At 38.8% G+C, this 18350-nt stretch overlaps 2 protein-coding genes across 3 annotated transcripts in view; both read left to right on the plus strand.

Annotated features, from left to right (window-relative positions):
* Positions 1 to 5943: 5943 nt before the first annotated feature.
* The window catches only part of ITGA1 (integrin subunit alpha 1), a 78329-nt gene continuing 65922 nt past the window's right edge, over positions 5944 to 18350 (plus strand). Inside the window, exon 1 of one of the 2 annotated variants that reach the window (XM_038169843.2) lies at positions 5944 to 6198. In XM_038169843.2, coding sequence (XP_038025771.1) covers positions 6033 to 6198 — 166 coding nt within the window. In that variant the 5' untranslated portion in view covers positions 5944 to 6032. Of the gene's footprint in view, positions 6199 to 8325; positions 8357 to 18350 lie in introns of those variants that run through there. The other variant, XM_072031702.1, reaches the window with a different exon arrangement.
* Positions 11584 to 17744, plus strand: PELO (pelota mRNA surveillance and ribosome rescue factor). Its single transcript, XM_038169845.2, has 2 exons — positions 11584 to 12491; positions 13561 to 17744. The coding sequence occupies exons 1-2, from the start codon at positions 11766 to 11768 to the stop codon at positions 13990 to 13992; spliced, it is 1158 nt and encodes a 385-aa protein (XP_038025773.1). The 5' UTR covers positions 11584 to 11765; the 3' UTR covers positions 13993 to 17744.

Below are 18350 nucleotides of genomic sequence, written 5' to 3' on the forward strand. Positions count from 1 at the left end.
TTTGCAACATCCTCTAAAAAGTGGCATTGTGTTGCTCACTATAGAGGGATTGTTGTGAACTTGTAATTTGTCTTAAAATCACAGTTGCTTGTTTGTTTGTTTAAAAAAGGCAATCACTGCAATCACTGCAAGAGTTGAAGTTTCTGCACTACAGGGATATGTTTCTTGTGTGTGCTCAGGTTTTATTCATTTGTTTGGTTTTGGTTGTTTGTTTGATTGGTTGGTTGTTTTTTTTTTTCCTAAATCTATGCCATTAAACATATATTGGCATCATGATCAGGCTCATGTTTCTGTAAAAGCAAATCTTTTTTTTTTTTCCTGATCACAAAGATTAAAGGAAAACGTGGGCAGTGTTCTGCATTTAAATATTGGTTTTCACCTAGCTGAACAGAATAAAATAAATTGAAGAGGATTGTATGTATGCATCAGGGAAAAGGGGAAGAGTTAAAGTCTCTAACTCTACTGAAATAGAAAGAAAGAAAATAGAATAAACATGAGACTTTCCAACAGGGATACTGCAGTCACATACAACTTTTCTTCTGCAACTATACTGTAATAACTATTATACAGCCCAGCTATGAATGCAATAAATGCGATGCAATACAGCATAAAAATCTTTAGACAGATTATTTTTTTGAGGAATTATCATCTACCATCTACCAGATAGTCTCCCTCCACAGCACCCTCACAGTTAGTACATTACTCTTTTATGAAGTTTCAAGACTATGCAACATATCATAAACAGCACTTTAATAATAATAATAATAAGAATAATAATAATAATAATAATAATAATAATAATAATAATAAAGAAGCTGTAATAAGAATCATAGAATCATAGAATATCCTGAGTTGGAAGGGACCCTTGAGGATCATCAAGTCCAACTCTTGACACCGCACAGGTCTACCCAAAAGTTCAGACCATGTGACTAAGTGCACAGTCCAATCTCTTCTTAAATTCAGTCAGGCTCGGTGCAGTGACCACTTCCCTGGGGAGCCTGTTCCAGTGTGCAACCACTCTCTGTGAAGAACCCCCTCCTGATGTCAAGCCTAAACTTCCCCTGCCTCAGCTTAACCCCGTTCCCGCGGGTCCTGTCGCTGGAAGATATACAAGTGCAGAAAGATGGAGTGCAGAAAGCCCAAGCTAATAAGAAGAAACAACTGATCCTCTGTCTCTAAACTGTGGCCTCATTTCAAATATGTTACCTGACAAGTTACAAGTACCTTTAGCAAAATAACTTTAAAACATAGTGTCTACTTCAACACATTGATTTTGTACAATAAAATACGAATTTAACTTCTTCTTTTACCTCCCCCACATAAAATTACCAGTTCTGTTCCCTGCAAACTCAATGTCATAGCTCCAATGGCTTCAGTGCTGCAAAAAAATGGGTCAGCACAAAAAAAAAAAAAAAAAAAAAAAAAAAAAAAAAAAAAAAAAAGCTGAAATAACCAGGTAAGAGAGAGTATCATGATTTTTAACTCATTCATTTGAATGTGTTAAGCATCTTGTATGTTTCTAGCCTGATTTGTAGCTTTGAAGAAACATACATGTATATTTATGTTAAAGCCTGGTCATTTTAACAGACCTCAAAGATATATTATTGGCATAATAAATAAGTAAATAAGCAAGCAGAAAAATAAAATCATGTTACAAGAGAAAACTGTGAATTAGGATTTAAATAAAGTATTTTCTTTGTAAGAAGTTGATGCAAAAGAAATAACAGAAAAATATCAAAAGTAGAGGTATTCTCTGCAAAAATCATAAATACTATTTTAATATAAAGATCCTTTTACATGAGTATAAAGTGACAATCATAAAATAAAGAAGTTGGTGGCAGATTTATAACAGTAAGTGATGCCATATAAATTCATTCCTTCCTGTTCTAAGATCATCACACGTGCAAAGAAGTCAAATGAATAAAAAGTTACAGAGAACTTGAGACAGTTGTGTAGTTGTGTTATAGACAGTTTTGATCAAGATAAGCTCTATGAACTTAGAATGAATATTGAAAAAAATGTGCACTGAGAAAATGCAGAACAGAAAAGCAGCACGACCAAGGATGTGAGACACTTTAAATCTGTTAAGGAGGAAAATCAGATTATTTTATTTTGCAAAGAATATAGATTGTATATTAATTTGTTTCAGGAATGCTCTATGATTGTTGGAATATACAAGAAAGACAAACTAAGAAGACATAAAAGATTGTAGAGAATAAATTTAACACAGCACACAAAGGGCATTTTCCATAATGCTTCCTAACAACATTAATTAAACTAGCACAAGCTGCAAAACAAAAATTTTATGAAGACCTCTTTGCACAGTAAAAAGGATTTTTGGCACTATTGTACCACTGGTTAATACAGATGGAGCAGAAACATGGGCATTCTCCAAGAATATCAAGTATCGGCTAAAAGCTGAGCTGTAAAACATGAAAAGATTTATGCATAGAGTATTGCTGGAACTATACCAAATCCTGCAAGATCTTAGTTCTGGTACTTGAATAAGGAGCCCTTGAGTATCTCAGACATAATAAAAATAAGACTACAGCTCCACAAGTTCTGCCAAGTGAGTTCTAACATGGTCTTAGAATCAGATAGGAAAAAATGGAGACTATGAAAATGAACAACAGGATAATCAAGGTGAAAGACATCTTGGATACTGTGAATAAGCAAGCATAAGAAAAAAATGTAAATGTAAATATCACTAATTTCCAGCACAATGTAAACTATCAAAGATGATAATAAGAGCTTTCAATGGTAAATCTTCACTTAGAAGCTATATGAACAAGCTCTGTACCATTTTCTAAGTAGCGCATAATATAGTGTAATAGCAACAGTGAACATTGCAGAAACATGTTACATCTCTTAGAATTATTGATGCTAACATACTATTCCTTTAATGGAAGTAAGTTAAAGTATGCTTTTGGCTATTTGATGTCAAAGTTATTGCTCATTGCCCTCTTGTGCTACAGGAAATGAAAAATTGTTCATATCCTCTATAACAATGGAAGAGAAATTTCATGGAAGAGAAATTTCTATGTACACCTCAGCCACATTATATAGAAGACCCTCTACATTTGAGACTATTTTTAAAGCTTTGGTTCCTGTTCCATTATTCGTCACCTTTGAAACAGAATGCATTTCCACTTTTTATATTATTATTATTATTATTATTATTATTATTATTATTATTATTATTATTATTATTATTGTGCAAATAACACCCTCATAAAGGTAGAAGTGGGTCTTTAAGAAGAGATTGGACTGTGCACTTAGTCACGTGGTCTGAACTTTTGGGTAGACCTGTGCGGTGTCAAGAGTTGGACTTGATGATCCTTAAGGGTCCCTTCCAACTCAGGATATTCTATGATTCTATGATTCTTTCTGATTGTTTTTTGTTTGTTTGTTTTCCCTGTCTTTTCAGACTCCAGTTCTTCAGAGTCTTTAAATTAATATGTAACCACAAATAATTCCATCAGATTCCATGGAACTACTAGTGAACTTAATTATACATTTTCTGAAATACTTTGCTGAAACTGTACTGGAAGGAATAGTTAAAAGACAGATCATAATTTATAGCACTACAAAAAAATTCTTCCACAGCATTCTGTGGCACTTCAGAAAGGCATAAAAAATGTGCAAAAGAAAGGTATTCTTTAAATTAATTTGTAGTTTTTGTCTTATCCATTATTACAGTACTTATTTTCTATACTAATATGATCCACTCAAACTAATGTTTATTGTGCAGATACTGAAATTATCCAACATTTTAATTGCTTCTGGGCCCAAGTACACCTCACCTGGGGGTAGCTGCTTAATATAAATGTATTCATTATTACTAATGTATAAACATTTAACTCAGAAGAGTATCTAGCTATACGTTCTGAACAGTTGCCTTAATGAATACACCTAAAGAAAGAAAAGACTATGAAAAGAGACAGCAGCAATTCTACAAGCAATCGGAGTTTGGGCTTTTCAGTTAATCAGTTTGGTATTCCAAAATAAATAATGGTCTGTAATGTAATTTACTTCTTTGAATGTGTACAAGCTAGTAGGCAATGCTAGCTCAATCCTGCAGTTCACCGTTTCTAGTGTCTTCCTTTTTGACATTGCCTAATGCAAGATGTGTAGGAGACCATGATAACTCCAACAAATAAGAAGAAGAAGAAGAAAGCTGGAAGAAATTAGGAATAACTTTATATCAGGAACATTTGTTTTTAATGTCAAGAAGTCTGACTCTCCACCTTGAGGTACATTCCCCACATACATACCAAATATTATGTATAGTTAGCTCAGATATGTTTGAAATGGCTATTTTAATCCATGTATAAATTTTACTCTCCCTGTTTTGTCCTCTGGAGTGTTTAAGTACATCACAAACAGAAACCCTTCAAAGTGATTTGAAAGCAAGCTCATCTCCTCCATTACACTAGTTGAAATATAGTGATACAAAGGGAATACAAAGGTTTGTTTCCAAAATACCAATACAGGAAGTTATTGCCTTCTTTGAAACTGCAGTAAAACTCACAGAAATAATACCACTCACACATTTTTCTTTTTTTGTTTGTTTGTTTTTTCTTTTTTTTTTTTGAATGCCATTTTTTCCAACTGGAAAAATGCGTCTAGTCTCTTAAATTGAGAACAACAGAGCTAAGAACCCCATTCAGCAAAAGTTACACATGTGCTTAATTTCATCAACTTAAAAAGTCCCACTGTGGTAATGTGGGACATAAAGTCCCACTGTGGTAATGAAATATATTTTATAACGTGTAAATGCAAGCATATGCATAAATTATCGTTGAAAGAGGACCTTTGTTCTTAAACCCAGCTTTGAAATTGTGCACTATTTTCTAAAATCTGCATTTCCACAGACCTACAAGTAAAAGTACACTCAATGTGTTCTCATAAAATATAAGATAGAAGTTGGAAGACATCTTTAACTATTGTAGTGATGATTAACAGCTGTAGTTTATTAGCCACAGAGGAACTTAGAAAACTTCCACAAACTTCCACTTATAACCCACATTCTTCACTCCAATTCAAAGAAAATAAGTGTTATTTCTAGTAGCACCAAGATCCCCAAATCCTTAGAGTATTTTTTTTGTTGTTTGTTTGTTTTTGTTTTTTTTTTTTTTTAGTGGAAGGACCTTAGCTCCTCCTGTTCTATGAGCAACAAAATGATTTTTCAGCAGGTCTCAAGATGGGAACTCAGACTAGTGAAGGTATCTGTCGCTTCACCTGAGCATCATTCATTTATAACAATAATAAAGTCCTGCAAGCTGGTCGTTTACTGAGTGTTTAATGAACTCTGAAAACCCTTACCCACAGGCTGGAACCTGGCTGATTATTACCTTTGCGTTTTATTAGTTAAGTCATTCAGGGGGCATGGTGGGGGAAGATTCCTTGCAAAAATGTTCGGAAGATGTGGGCAAAGGCTGTTGCCCGGTATTTCCTCTCCGCAACGTGCAGGGGAGACGGGAAGACTTGGGAAAATCCTTCTCTACCTGAAGGGTTGGTTACTGCACCTTCACAGCCGCAGAGAACGGGGAGAGAGTGGCTGGCTTCCTCCTACAAGCAAACTACCAGCCGTAGAGTGCATTTTTAAGAGGTGATATAAGAGAATCAAACTCGGCTAGCCAAACACAACCCCTACCTCAACGATGTTTTTCTCCTGCTGAGAAGGGGGACAGAGCACGCCCAGCTCTCTCCTGCCCTATCGGGAGGGGGGCTGGCCGGCGGGAGAAATTTACTAATTAATTACGAGCGGGCAGATGCCCCTTTAAGGTCTGCTCCGCTCTCCGGAGGCTGCAGCCGGAGGCTTAGAGGGTGGGGACAGGTTTGGCTTTATTTGTACATCTTAGCGTGGGGCGAGCTCCATGCGGGGGGTTTCCAAGGCTCGGAGGTCTTGGGGGGGTGGGTGAGTGGGAGGAAGGCGGCGCGCGTGGGGAGGGGGGAGGAGGAGAGGCGAAATTCCTCTACATGCGAAGAAAAAAAAAAAACCGTAGAAAGACCGAATAACAAAACAGGAAATGCCTGACTCGGCTGTGAGGCGGGCGGGAGGCGCGGAGCGCCCGGCTCCCTCCACTCGCCCCGCAGGCAGCGCCGGCGGCCGGACCGCTCCCGTCGCCCCCGCCCCAGCCCCGGGCTGCCGGCCCCCGGCTCCAGGCATGGCCGCCTCCTGCTGGATGCTGACAGGTGAGGAAAGCACCCCCGGCTCCCGTCTGGAGAAGCCAGGTCCCGAAAGCGGTTCTCCCTCCCTCCCTCCGGGAGGGGAGTGAAACTTTTGGGGGCTGGCGGCCCCGGGGACCGCGTGTCCCCCTCCCTGGTTCCCCGGCATCCCCATGCCCTACAGCTCTCCTGTCGGATCGTGGGGGAGCTCTTTGGTGTTTGTCCGGCAGCTTCCATCCCTGAAAACTGTCCTAACCCCGCGGGGTGGGGGGGTTGTACTGCTAGAGGAGGATGAATGGGTGAGCAGTACTGTAACTGGCGCTGCCGTGGGGAAAAGAGGTGCAACGCTTTTTTAATTAGGACAGCTCTTCCTCCTTATTTCAGATGTTCTGAGTGGTAAAAGGGGAAGTAAGGAAACGGTTAACTACCCGGCTAACTTCTGAAACATGAGTTCATCCGGAGTTAGAATATGTAATACTGCCTTTTAGGGTTTCATTTATTGTTAGAAGTTTATTTTCTTTTTAATAAAACAAATAGGACAAGTACCATTCCCCCGCCCACGGCAAGTCAGTGTGTAGTAACGCTTTGGATCTGAAACCAGGGGAATCCAAAGAGTGGGAAAGAGGTTAAGGCAACGCTGGGATTCACATATTTGCAGACTTTGACACTGAGCTTCCGCAGCAGCTCTTGAGCTAGCAACTAGCAGACAGTGAACCCGAGTCAGTGCAGAGGAAGAAATCAATTTCATAAGAATCATTAGAATGCAGGCAACTGCAAGTAGGGAAAAGGCAAGACAAGGGTTTTTTTCCTCTCCACTTTGCTTATTGTGCAAACACAGCATGAGCATATGAAAATCTGAATGTAGTATTTGGTGTGTCATATCTAGCCCTTGTTCACAGGTGTCTTTATTGCTCTTATTAGAGAACAATATTCTCCAAAATATGTTTGTGTTCCTTTACATAGGGTACTCTGCAAAGTGGCAACAATTTGGTGTGCCACAAGTTCTTTTTCAGGCTTGCAAAGTTGTCACTGGTAATACCAGCAGATAATTTACCCCAAAGAAAAAAGAAAATAAAAGCTTATTGTCAGACAGGAACACATCTCAAGGGTTGGTCCTGTCCAAATCTGTCAGAAGCTTACTTGTGTAAATATATGAGTAAAAAAAAGTTGGTATGAAAGAGAACATGCTTAAAAATAAAAAAAGGCACTACAGATATCAAGAACAGGATTCAAATTGTCTCACGTAAATAAGAGAAAGTCATATATAAATAGGCCAATATCATAAAGATATGGACAAGTAAATTTAGAATTACAGTGGAATAAGAATAAATACAAATCAATAACATGATTTCCTTTCTTAGGAAAAAAGAAATCAAATACAGTAGCAGTCAAAACCAAACTAGAATAAAGGAAGTGAATAGAGGTGTATATTTCAGTATCTATATATTTATTTTTTTTTAATTCAGCTTGGTATTGGTGAGGCTTCTGAGAATCCCGAGGTAAAGGAAGTCTATGACAAATGCAAACAAATGGGCAAGAGTGCACAGAGAAGCAACAAGCCTGATAGTTGAGGAAATGCAAGCAATGAAGAAAGACTGAAGAAATCAGGCGTGCTTATTTAGGACAGAGATGTGTGAAGTGTTGAGTGTTTCAAATATACATTTTTACTATTACCTGAGAACAGTTTTCCAAATGTCAATGTTTTATGAGAGTACACACTCTGTAAACCAACATATACCATATAGAAAGTTTAATATAAAGAATTTAATGAATGTCCAAGGAAGGACAAGGGAAAATCAAGGTAATTCACTGGACAAAAAATTTAAGGAATGTTTGAAAGAACTTTCTTACTCATCAGGTAATGAATCACTAGAACAGACTACTTTAAAGAACTACCTATTCACCTTCACTAGAAGTCGTGATGAATTCGAGTAATCACGGTTAGGGATGTTTAAAAGGTTTTTTTCACCTCATTTTTTTTCACCTTTGGCTTCAGTGTAAGTGGTTTGACTAGGGATCTGCTGAAGCTTCCTCCAGTCCTACTCAAAAGAAGAGGAAGGAAGAAATCTAGCCAGAGGGGCTCCATTACTTTTTAACACTTCTTGAACTATATTTTTAAGCTTAGCCTGCTCCTTCCTGGAATTCTTTCTCTCCTTGTTGGTGATGATCATGTCATTTCTATTAAGTAAGTACTCATTTTTATTATAGAAAATAGCAATAAATCATGAAGACAGAACTTTGGAACTTCCTTTTTCATAGAAAAGGAAGCTGTTTCTGTCCAGAGCCTACATAAGCATGTAGTGAGAGGAAAGAATGGAAACATAGATTTGCTCTCTACCTTTCTCTCTCTCTGCTCTTGCAGCAGTGACATCCAAAATGTCTCATCAGAGTTCCCCCTATTTCAGATTCTTTCCCACTTTTTTTTGTTATCTAGGACTCTAATGTGTTTGCATGGTCCAGCTATAACGGGTGGGGGAAGGAGGATGTTCCAGTTGCTAAAAACATCACCTTACAAAAAAACAGCATGGCTCTAAAACCTCTGTGAATACCTGCTATCGCCATTCTTGTCCCATACCATGCTTAGAAAGTTCTGAAAATGGGTGATAAATTCCTGCAATTATTAGCATCTCATTTTTAAGTGATAAATTGCGTGAATTCTCAGATTCTTCACCTAGTCTTAGTCTTTTACCAAGACTGGAACATACAATCTCATTTAAAACTTTTATGCTGAAGTTACAAATATTTTCTTGTTTTGACTCTACCAAGGTCAAGTTCACATCTCTCTGACATTAACAAAATTAGTATGAACTTACAAACATAGTTATATGATTCTTAAGTTTTTTGAGATGTCATTTTTCTACTGCTCACTCTCTGACATTTGAACAAACAACAATACCCACAGGTCGCTTATTTTACTAGATGATGGTGCTTTGCCTGCTCTAGTAAATGTTTTCCTTTATAAGGTGACAATGTTTTCGCTAACTGTGAATAACACCTTCTTGCTAATTGTGAATAACATAAGTCTACTATTGCCACTAAATATTTGTGGATATTGCTTTTGTTCATAAGTGTATAAAGTCTCATCATTATTTTTTTGAGAAAAGACTTAAGTGAATCTCAAAATGTCTCTACAAAACAATTTAATATGTCGAGTGGCAACCCTTGGATTTTTGCACATTGTCTTTTTTTGTTTTAATCCAGCAACTGTGTTTATGCTTAGCAGCAGGTCACCTCCCTGAATGAGCTAAACACTTATTTTCTATTAGTACTGGAAGCCAACTTTTAACCTTTAAGTGAAATACATCGTATCTGCAAGGATGCGAGGTTGCTTATTAAAATTAGACTGGCACCAACAACCAGAGAAAAGTTTATAAACAACATCAAAAGAAGAAAAATATTAATGGGGAATGCACTATAGGTAATTATATTTAAAGAATGGCATAAGGTCTACCACCACAATTCTGTAATCACAAAGAAGGTAGACAAGAAAACTCACCTTGAATGCACCATGCAGTATCTACATAGACAAGTAAAAGGAACTCCTAAGGGAAACCTAAATACACTCTTTCTACCTCAGCCGCAAAATGTTAATACAAATTTATGAGTACGCACAAGCCCAAATTAAACAAATAATTATGTGTGTGCTTATGTTATATTCCCTTGGGTGGTCCAGTTTCCTTCTGTGAAACTATTCATGCTAACTGAGTTAAGCAGTTTAACTCATTTAACATGAGTTAAACAGGAAGAAAGTCTGAGGCCTCACAAATAAATCCTCTTATGTAATATCTGATAAAATTGTTTTTACATCAGTATCAAGATTAGAAACACTGAATGCATGTTACTGGGCCAAATCTGAGTTCAGTGTCCTGTTTCAGCCACTGGCCAGTGCTACTTGAGATAAATTTATATTATTTACATAAATTACATTGTAATGGGAGATACGGGATGATTTTTTGCTCGCTCTAGTCTTGTATCTCATTAAATTGATTAATCATTAAGTCCAAAGCCTTTCAATTTTTTTCTTTAAAAAAAAAAAAAGAAACTTCCTGTTAATAAACTCACATTTGCCACCTTCTCATCTCTAAGAGGATGATCTTTTGCTTCTCCAGTTATGACTGACCATCATCGAGTTTCAAAACTTACTTTATCTGTTCCAGTTGCCTGGAATCACTTATCATGGCATATTAATTTGTCAACTTTCTCAGTTATTTTCATTCTTCCCAATCTGTATTCATACAGCCCTTCTTCCCAATCTTTATTCACACAAGTATTCTTCTATTTTCCATTATTTTCCGTTGTTCTTTCTAAATTTGCACCATTCTTTCTAAAGCAGTGTTCAGTACCACACACAATTTCAAAATAAGCAGCAGAATTTACATCATGGTGTTATCACTTTTATGTTAGTTGGTGGTTCATTGAATTTGTCTGTGCTGCACATTGAGTTGTCTAGTTGTCAGGTCCCTTTTCTGTGCAAGGATCATTGAACTAATCCACGCCATCTTGATAGTTTACTGGGTTTCTATTGCATTTACTTCCGTGTCAACATCAGATTTCATATGAAACATGCCGCCTCTGATGCTTCTCTCAGACTATCTTATTGTGATTGAGACCACCAGAAGGTTCAGCAGCTCAAGTTTTCATACCTGTTCAAGTGTAACTGAAGTTAGAATGTGTGGAAAGATAGCATAAGCTTAACTCAAACCTCTAAGCTGTATCTCTTTCTAAGAGCAATGTCGAAACAAGTTTGTGTTCTGGTGTTGCCTTGGGCTGATTTTCATAGCACGGTGTAAATGCTGTCTCCCCATCCTTTTATGCGGCAACAGGTGACAACACTGCCTGTCCTCTGTGAGTTTTAAGTGTGGCTTTTTTAAGTACCAAGTACACTTACCACTGCGAGGAAACCGGCCATCTACTTAGCTGTACTTCCCTCACCTCCCTCATCTGTACCCACAACCTTCCGCACCCCACGCAGCCACAACGACTTCGTTGTTGACACTGTTGTGGTTTTTCAGCCTCCTGAGCGCGATGCACCGCGGTAGGGGCGCTTGAATCGTACTTTGTAAAGACCCAGAGAGGGAAAGTACCGCCGGAGGTGGGGGGGGTGGGGGTACGATGTGTCTAGCGAGAGGCGACAGTGGCCGCCCCGCACCCCGCCCGCCCCTCAGCCCTCAGGGCGCCCACCCGCCGCCTCCCCGTTGCCCACCCATCCCCCTGCGCGCATGCGCCATCTCTGCGGGCATTACCGGCGGGGGACAGCGTTGCGCATGCGCGTCGGGCGGGCGGACGGCGGCCGTCCTGCCGGCGCCATTAGGACGGCGCCGGCGCTGGCGCTCGGAGGTGGTGTTCGCGCATGCGCAGCGGGTGAGGTGAGGCGAGGGGCCGGGGCCGGGGGACTGGTGTCGCCGGGGTAGGCCTCCAGGGACCCGCTGCGGGCTCCGGCAGCCCGGGGAAGGCCTCCAGGCACCGGCTGGGCCTGCAGCCGCCCGCCGTGGGCCTGCAGCCGCCCGGCAGCCCGCAGGTCCCGGCGTCATCCCGTCTTGGTCCGCCACCGCCGCGGCTGCAGGGAAGCCTCGTGTGCCGTTGGCGCCGTCAGGATGAAGCTGGTGAGGAAGGACCTGGAGAAGGACAACGCGGGGCAGGTGACGCTGATCCCCGAGGAGCCCGAGGACATGTGGCACACCTACAACCTGCTGCAGGTGGGTGACAGCCTGCGGGCCTCCACCATCCGCAAGGTGCAGACCGAGTCGGCCACGGGCAGCGTGGGCAGCAACCGGATCCGCACCACCCTCACCCTCTGCGTGGAGGCCATCGACTTCGACTCGCAGGCCTGCCAGCTGCGGGTCAAGGGCACCAACATCCAGGAGAACGAGTATGTCAAGATGGGGGCCTACCACACCATCGAGCTGGAGCCCAACCGGCAGTTCACGCTGGCAAAGAAGCAGTGGGACAGTGTGGTGCTGGAGCGCATTGAGCAGGCCTGCGACCCGGCCTGGAGCGCGGACGTGGCAGCCGTCGTCATGCAGGAGGGACTGGCACACGTCTGCCTGGTCACCCCCAGTATGACCCTCACCCGCGCAAAGGTGGAGGTCAACATCCCCCGCAAGCGGAAAGGGAACTGCAGTCAGCATGACCGGGCCCTGGAGAGGTTTTACGAACAGGTGGTGCAGGCCATCCAGCGGCACATCAACTTCGAGGTGGTGAAGTGTGTACTGGTGGCCAGCCCAGGCTTTGTGCGGGAGCAGTTTTGTGACTATATGTTCCAGCAGGCGGTCAAGACTGACAACAAGCTTCTGCTGGAGAACAGGTCCAAGTTCCTACAGGTAAGGAGCTATATTGTCTCTCAAATACATACAAAGTGGTTTAAGAACTGTATGTGGTAACAGAAGAGATTTAAAAGGATGTTGGGGAAATAATTCACTTAGTAGAGAAAAATAACTTTGTCAGAACGATTCTTCAGAACAAATTATTCTCATGCTTCCCAAATATATATACAAAGGGAGTTATGCAAGAAGTAGGGATGTTTCTTTCCTAGGATTCCTTAAAGTGAAGTAGATAAAATATTTAATATTTTAATCTACCAATAAAAATGCATTTCATCTTTAACTGAACATTATATATAAGTTGAAAAACAGTTTAACTGTTCTAGTCTGCCATACTGTGTAACATCATGTTTAATAACAGCTTTCTCTCTTTTTAAAGAGAAAAAGAAGTATCTGGATGCGGTATACGTTAGATAATGTTGCTCTTAGTTTTGTAATAAATAGATAATATTATAGTCTGAATAATCTTTTCATCCCTCATTGGTTGATTGCTTTTTTTTTTTTTAACCTTACACTGAATTTAGAGCAGACATGTAAAATGGGGGTACTGTGCTTAATCATCACGAAACCTAGGAGTCTGAAATTGCACAAAGAAGTAGCCTTTTGCATTTATAGAAAAATAATGATAATGGGTGAAAGGTTTTAATGTACTTCATAGTTTTACAACCATAGAAATACGCAGTTACGCAAGACTTGCTGCTTTTGCAAGATTGAAGAATCTTAAGAGGGATTCGTCTTCTTGAATGTTTTGAAATGAAAACACTTACATTTCTCAGTGGTTTCAGGTGTTCCTACCTAGTGTACTGCCTACAGCATCCTTCATATTTAAGGCAATCTTTGAAGGAGAGAATCATCTTTCCTATACATAAAATGTAGTTTAAGGCATTTGTGTTAGGCTTTTGTTTGCAGGAGAGAAGTTCTTGCAAGAAAAGAGTCATGTAGGTTTCAAGGAAGAGACAAACCAATTATTAGCAAGATAAATGTGTGTAGTGGAAGTTGTTTGTGATTGGTTAATCAAGAAAATAGTGTTTTATTCAAGAATACTATCTTTGACTTTGTTTTTTTCTAGGTGCACTCATCGTCAGGACATAAGTACGCACTGAAGGAGGCCCTTTGTGACCCAGCTGTAACTAGTCGTCTCTCTGACACTAAGGCAGCAGGTGAAGTCAAAGCCTTAGATGACTTCTATAAAATGCTGCAGCATGAGCCTGACCGGGCTTTTTACGGTTTAAAACATGTAGAGAAGGCCAATGAAGCCATGGCCATTGATACCTTGTTGATCAGTGATGAGCTTTTTCGGCACCAGGATGTGGCTACACGTGCCCGGTATGTTAAATTGGTAGATAGTGTACGGGACAACATGGGCACGGTGCGCATTTTCTCCAGCCTTCATGTGTCCGGCGAGCAGCTTGGCCAGCTGACAGGGGTGGCAGCCATCCTGCGATTCCCTGTTGCTGAGCTCTCTGACCACGAAGATGAATCTAGCTCTGAAGAGGATTGATAACAGTGATTTCATTCCACAGTTTATTTCTAGGTCATCTTGAAATGACATTAAATGCTCTCCCATCTGAAATCATGCGTGCAAATATACCATGACATTTAATTTAAATTTTTAATACTATTTCTTATAATTGATAGCTCTGCTCACCACACTAATGGATAACTGCTTTATGGTAATGGTTATGGGTATGCTGTGGGTTGGAGCTGTTTTGCAAGTTAAGCTGTGGGCTTCCAGCAGTATAAGAAACTGTGTTCCAAAAGCTGCTCATTCTGCATGTTAAGGCAGACTGGAAGCTTAATGTTTTGGAATGTGTATGAAAAGATAATAAACTAAGAGGGAGAAAATTATGTCAGACTCTATTTCTGTTCAAATGCTTGAAAGCAGTATTATGAATACAAACTTCTTAATGCACAAGTTAGCAAAACTATAATTGGTCTTCTTAGGAGCTCACTTGCCACATTTTAGTGTCAACCCCACTACTCTATACCCTTCTTCATATCTGTTAGATGTTTCTTAAAGTGTATGAATCCAACTGGTTAATATTTCGGTGAAAAATCTGAACCAGTCTTCTACAAACCAGACGATTCAAACTAATGATTTCCTCCTTAATGTGATAGTAGATGCATAGCATATTGTGGAGCTCAGTGTGTCCATTTCAGTCATCTCTTTGAATGCTCTTGGGAAATTGTTCTGAGGGCTGACAAGGTATTGGTATGCGATCAATGATTATGTTCATGGCACATGAATTGGCATGGAGGTTAAGTAGCCGGTTCTGTGAAGCCATATGAATGTACAACTAAGAGTCACAAAATTAGGTCCCTAGCTTCCATTAGGAATCTTTTGACAACAACTACTATAAATAACTTCATAATACGTTATTTGTCTACCTGTTGCCTATTTCAAAACATAATATAAAATAAAGATTACAAATTTACAAATAGAACTTGGCTTAAGACAATGATAACTCTAAAAAATCAAAATTACTTTTCAGATTATTTATTTGATCTTTTGAAAGTGCTGAGAGCCACAGTAAGTTTTATTTCTTCCCGGGACAAAAAGTCTTATGCTGAGGAAGAACAAACTCCTTTTAGACTCTGACATGGATGAATATGCGGGAATGAACTTAGGGAATTGTTTGTTCAATCTTAGCTAATGTGTGATGATGCAGGTTGTGGGTGTGAATAATCGTTTCTTGTTAAAATGTGGCAGAGGAGAATGGAACAGGAGAGAACAGCAAAAAACATTTAGGAAAAACACTGAAGTTCTGTGGGTTGATGTTTTGATTTTTACACTGCAGTAACAATTGGAGAGTAAAACTTAAAACAGTTTTGCGTCAAATAATTTTACCTAAAAAATTGAATGGTGCTCTCTTTAATGCTGATGTGTGCCAGCTCTGTGAATTTGATATTATCTATTGCTAAGTTGTATCAACTGAAACATCAGCCTAAACTCATTGATCGGGAAGTCATTTTGAGTTAAAAGCTCTCTCCTGTCTTCCCTGCAGAAGAACAGGTATTCTAAAGAATGCATGAACAGCACACACATTAAAGCTGTATTTGAATAATACTGTGATTTTTCTCTTGAAGACAAGCCCATTATGAGAGTTGTTTACAGTCAGTTTGTACAGATCGGCAATGTTATTTGAGCTTTATGGTTTTGTCTTGAATGATGTTGAGTGCCACACATCCTCAAATGGTCATGTAGGCTCTTCCATTAGGTAGGACTTGCTAAGTAAAAAACTTTTTTTCTTTTAAAAATCTACCTATTTTGATTTTATACACTACCAGCTTTAAAGCACCCTGATTCTTGCAACACACAAAATTAAATGTAAAGAATACATGTAGTATATAGAAGAACATAGTCTTCAGTAAATATTATTTATATTGTTTATTTCTAAATAAAGTCAATAACTTCTCTTTTTAAGATAATCTCTTATATTACTTCCCTGCTTATGTTACTGCCAATTTGTTGCAATTGTACACTAATGCTACTTACCGTCTCATTAGTACTACACCAGGAAATTCTAAGTTTGATTTTCAATGAACTTTAAAAGACAAACCACACTGTTCTGAGACTGTGAAGTGGTTTGCTACGTTTTAGACCAAATTGAATCCAGTTAATTCTATTTAAAAAGAAATTGCGAAGGGTTTTTGCTGTGTGCCGTAAAAAGGTTACAATGACAATTACTTTATTTGTGCCTGCGCTATGGTAGTGTATCAATGATAAAAGGGGCAACCATTTTGCTACTTGTTTTTTGTTACCAGCAAGCATCTGGTAAGAAACTATATTCACAGTGATTCTTTGAATTACTTACAGTTAGAATTCTACACAGACTTTACAAATTATGAATGTTTTTCTTTTTTTAGCTACTGCTGTCATTGCATTAAGCCCCTGAGAAAAATATACAGCTAGTTGCCCCAAGTGTGGAAGGGTGGGATTTTTTATTTTTTTTGGTAAGCATTTTATAGTAAAATAAATATACATTCATTCTGTAGACAAATGCATCCTGTTTCAGGAAACAGCTTAAGGGCTTAGTTTTGAAAGCAGGCTATATTCAGTAGTGCAGATGCTTGACCTGGCAAAGTTCCAGGAATGTCAGTGTCTTTTAAAATTAAAAGAATTGTGAGTAGCTGAAAAATTGGTATCAGCAAAATATATTTGTTTGACAAACACCTTAAGTTTTATGTATAGATAACACATACATGAAAGATGCATATTACCTGCAGTTCAGATGAGTAAGTGTTAAAGCTATGGGAAAATTATTTTCATGTATTTCCTTTTGAACTAGAAATAAAAAATGAAATATGAAATAAAACCAGTCAACAATATGTACATTTTTCTCTTATACCATAAAGGATTTAGTAATTTCAAACACTATCTGTTTTATTTTGATAATATTCTGACATAATTTTGTGAATTAGTAGCATGGTTTATCTTCCAGTTTTTCTGTTTTCAAAATAAATGATTATCGGTGCAGGACTTCAAAATAGTTACTGTGTTTGGTGGGAAGAAAGCTTTAAAAAGTATCATGAAATTGGCTTGAGCCTGTTCCCTGGAGTAGCTTAGAAGATCCAAACAATTTCATTGATTTAGGTCACAAAGCATCTGTTGCAAACTCATACTTCGGAGTAAACCCTAGTTTGTTAGTTATGTCCACTTTGGCATTAACGTCCAGTTATGTCAGGCTTGGGGGGAGGTAGGAGGTTATAGGATAAAGTTTGCTACAAAACAGAGCTTGCTACCATAAAGAGACCAAAATAATCCCACTTGTTAAAAAGCAAAATAATAAAAGACAAATCTTCACTGAAATTATACACCATTTAGAAGTATTTGACACAGGGAAGTCTTTATTTCATTTCTTCTTTCTGTTTTCACCATTGTACATACTGTGTTTGAGCTAAATATTGGTAGTAAATGTGACCGGTATAACAACAGTCCTGTAGCTGAATTTGAGATGCAACTTGTGTGATGTTTTTAAAGGTAAAGATGTTGTGGGATGTCTTAAGTAATTTTCACAATTTGCTACTGTTTTTATGAAGGCTGAGTAGCTGTAAACATAAAATCTTTCTTAGTTTAACTTCTCAGCCACTGACATTGGTTTGTCTTTTTTCTGTAAAAGTATATTGTAGCTGCTTTCTCTGACTTATTTAGTGTTTGAGCTTCTCTGATTTCTTTCTGAAAGCTGGATCATCCATCCAGAAGATGTCAGTTTTGTAAAGGCAAGGCGGAAATAAAAGATGGAATCGTGTGTATGATATTTTTTTTTTTTTTAGTCACACTGATCACTTTATTTGGGATATTCTTACCTGGTTTTAAAGAAAGGAAACCTGTTTATAAATGCAATGGATGTCTAGTTTTACAGGAGAAACAAGTTCTAAAAAGGTTTGTGCTGTTTTGTCTGAAGCCGCATTTGTGCAGTACATAATCAATTTCTTCTAATGATGAGCTAGGAAAGCAGTTTTCAAAATGTGAAACTGCAATTAGGAATCGTTTGTAACTTGGAATTCCTTCAAGGTATATTAAAAATGTGGAAAAAGAAAGTGAAGGATTAACTTCAGAAACCTACTTTTTCAATATGGCAAAACTTCTGGCTTGATTTTTTTTTCTTATTTTTTTTCTTTTGTTTTAAGATACAGTTAAAAGGTTTATTTCGTAAGGAAGCTTTCAAAATGCAGAGTGAGGTGTGTAACTTAGGTGGCTGAGGCTGATGACAGTTTCTTCTCCAAACAAATTGTGCTAATATGGGGAAATACATAGCTCAGGGTAGCATTCTCTCATTTCTCAGTTCCTGTTAAATGCCTACAAGTTGTTATAAAGTGACTGAATTACAACTTTCAGTGTCGTTGGGCCTTACATTT

This window comes from Anas platyrhynchos, chromosome Z (genome assembly GCF_047663525.1).
Source record: "Anas platyrhynchos isolate ZD024472 breed Pekin duck chromosome Z, IASCAAS_PekinDuck_T2T, whole genome shotgun sequence".
Classification (NCBI taxonomy): domain Eukaryota; kingdom Metazoa; phylum Chordata; class Aves; order Anseriformes; family Anatidae; genus Anas; species Anas platyrhynchos.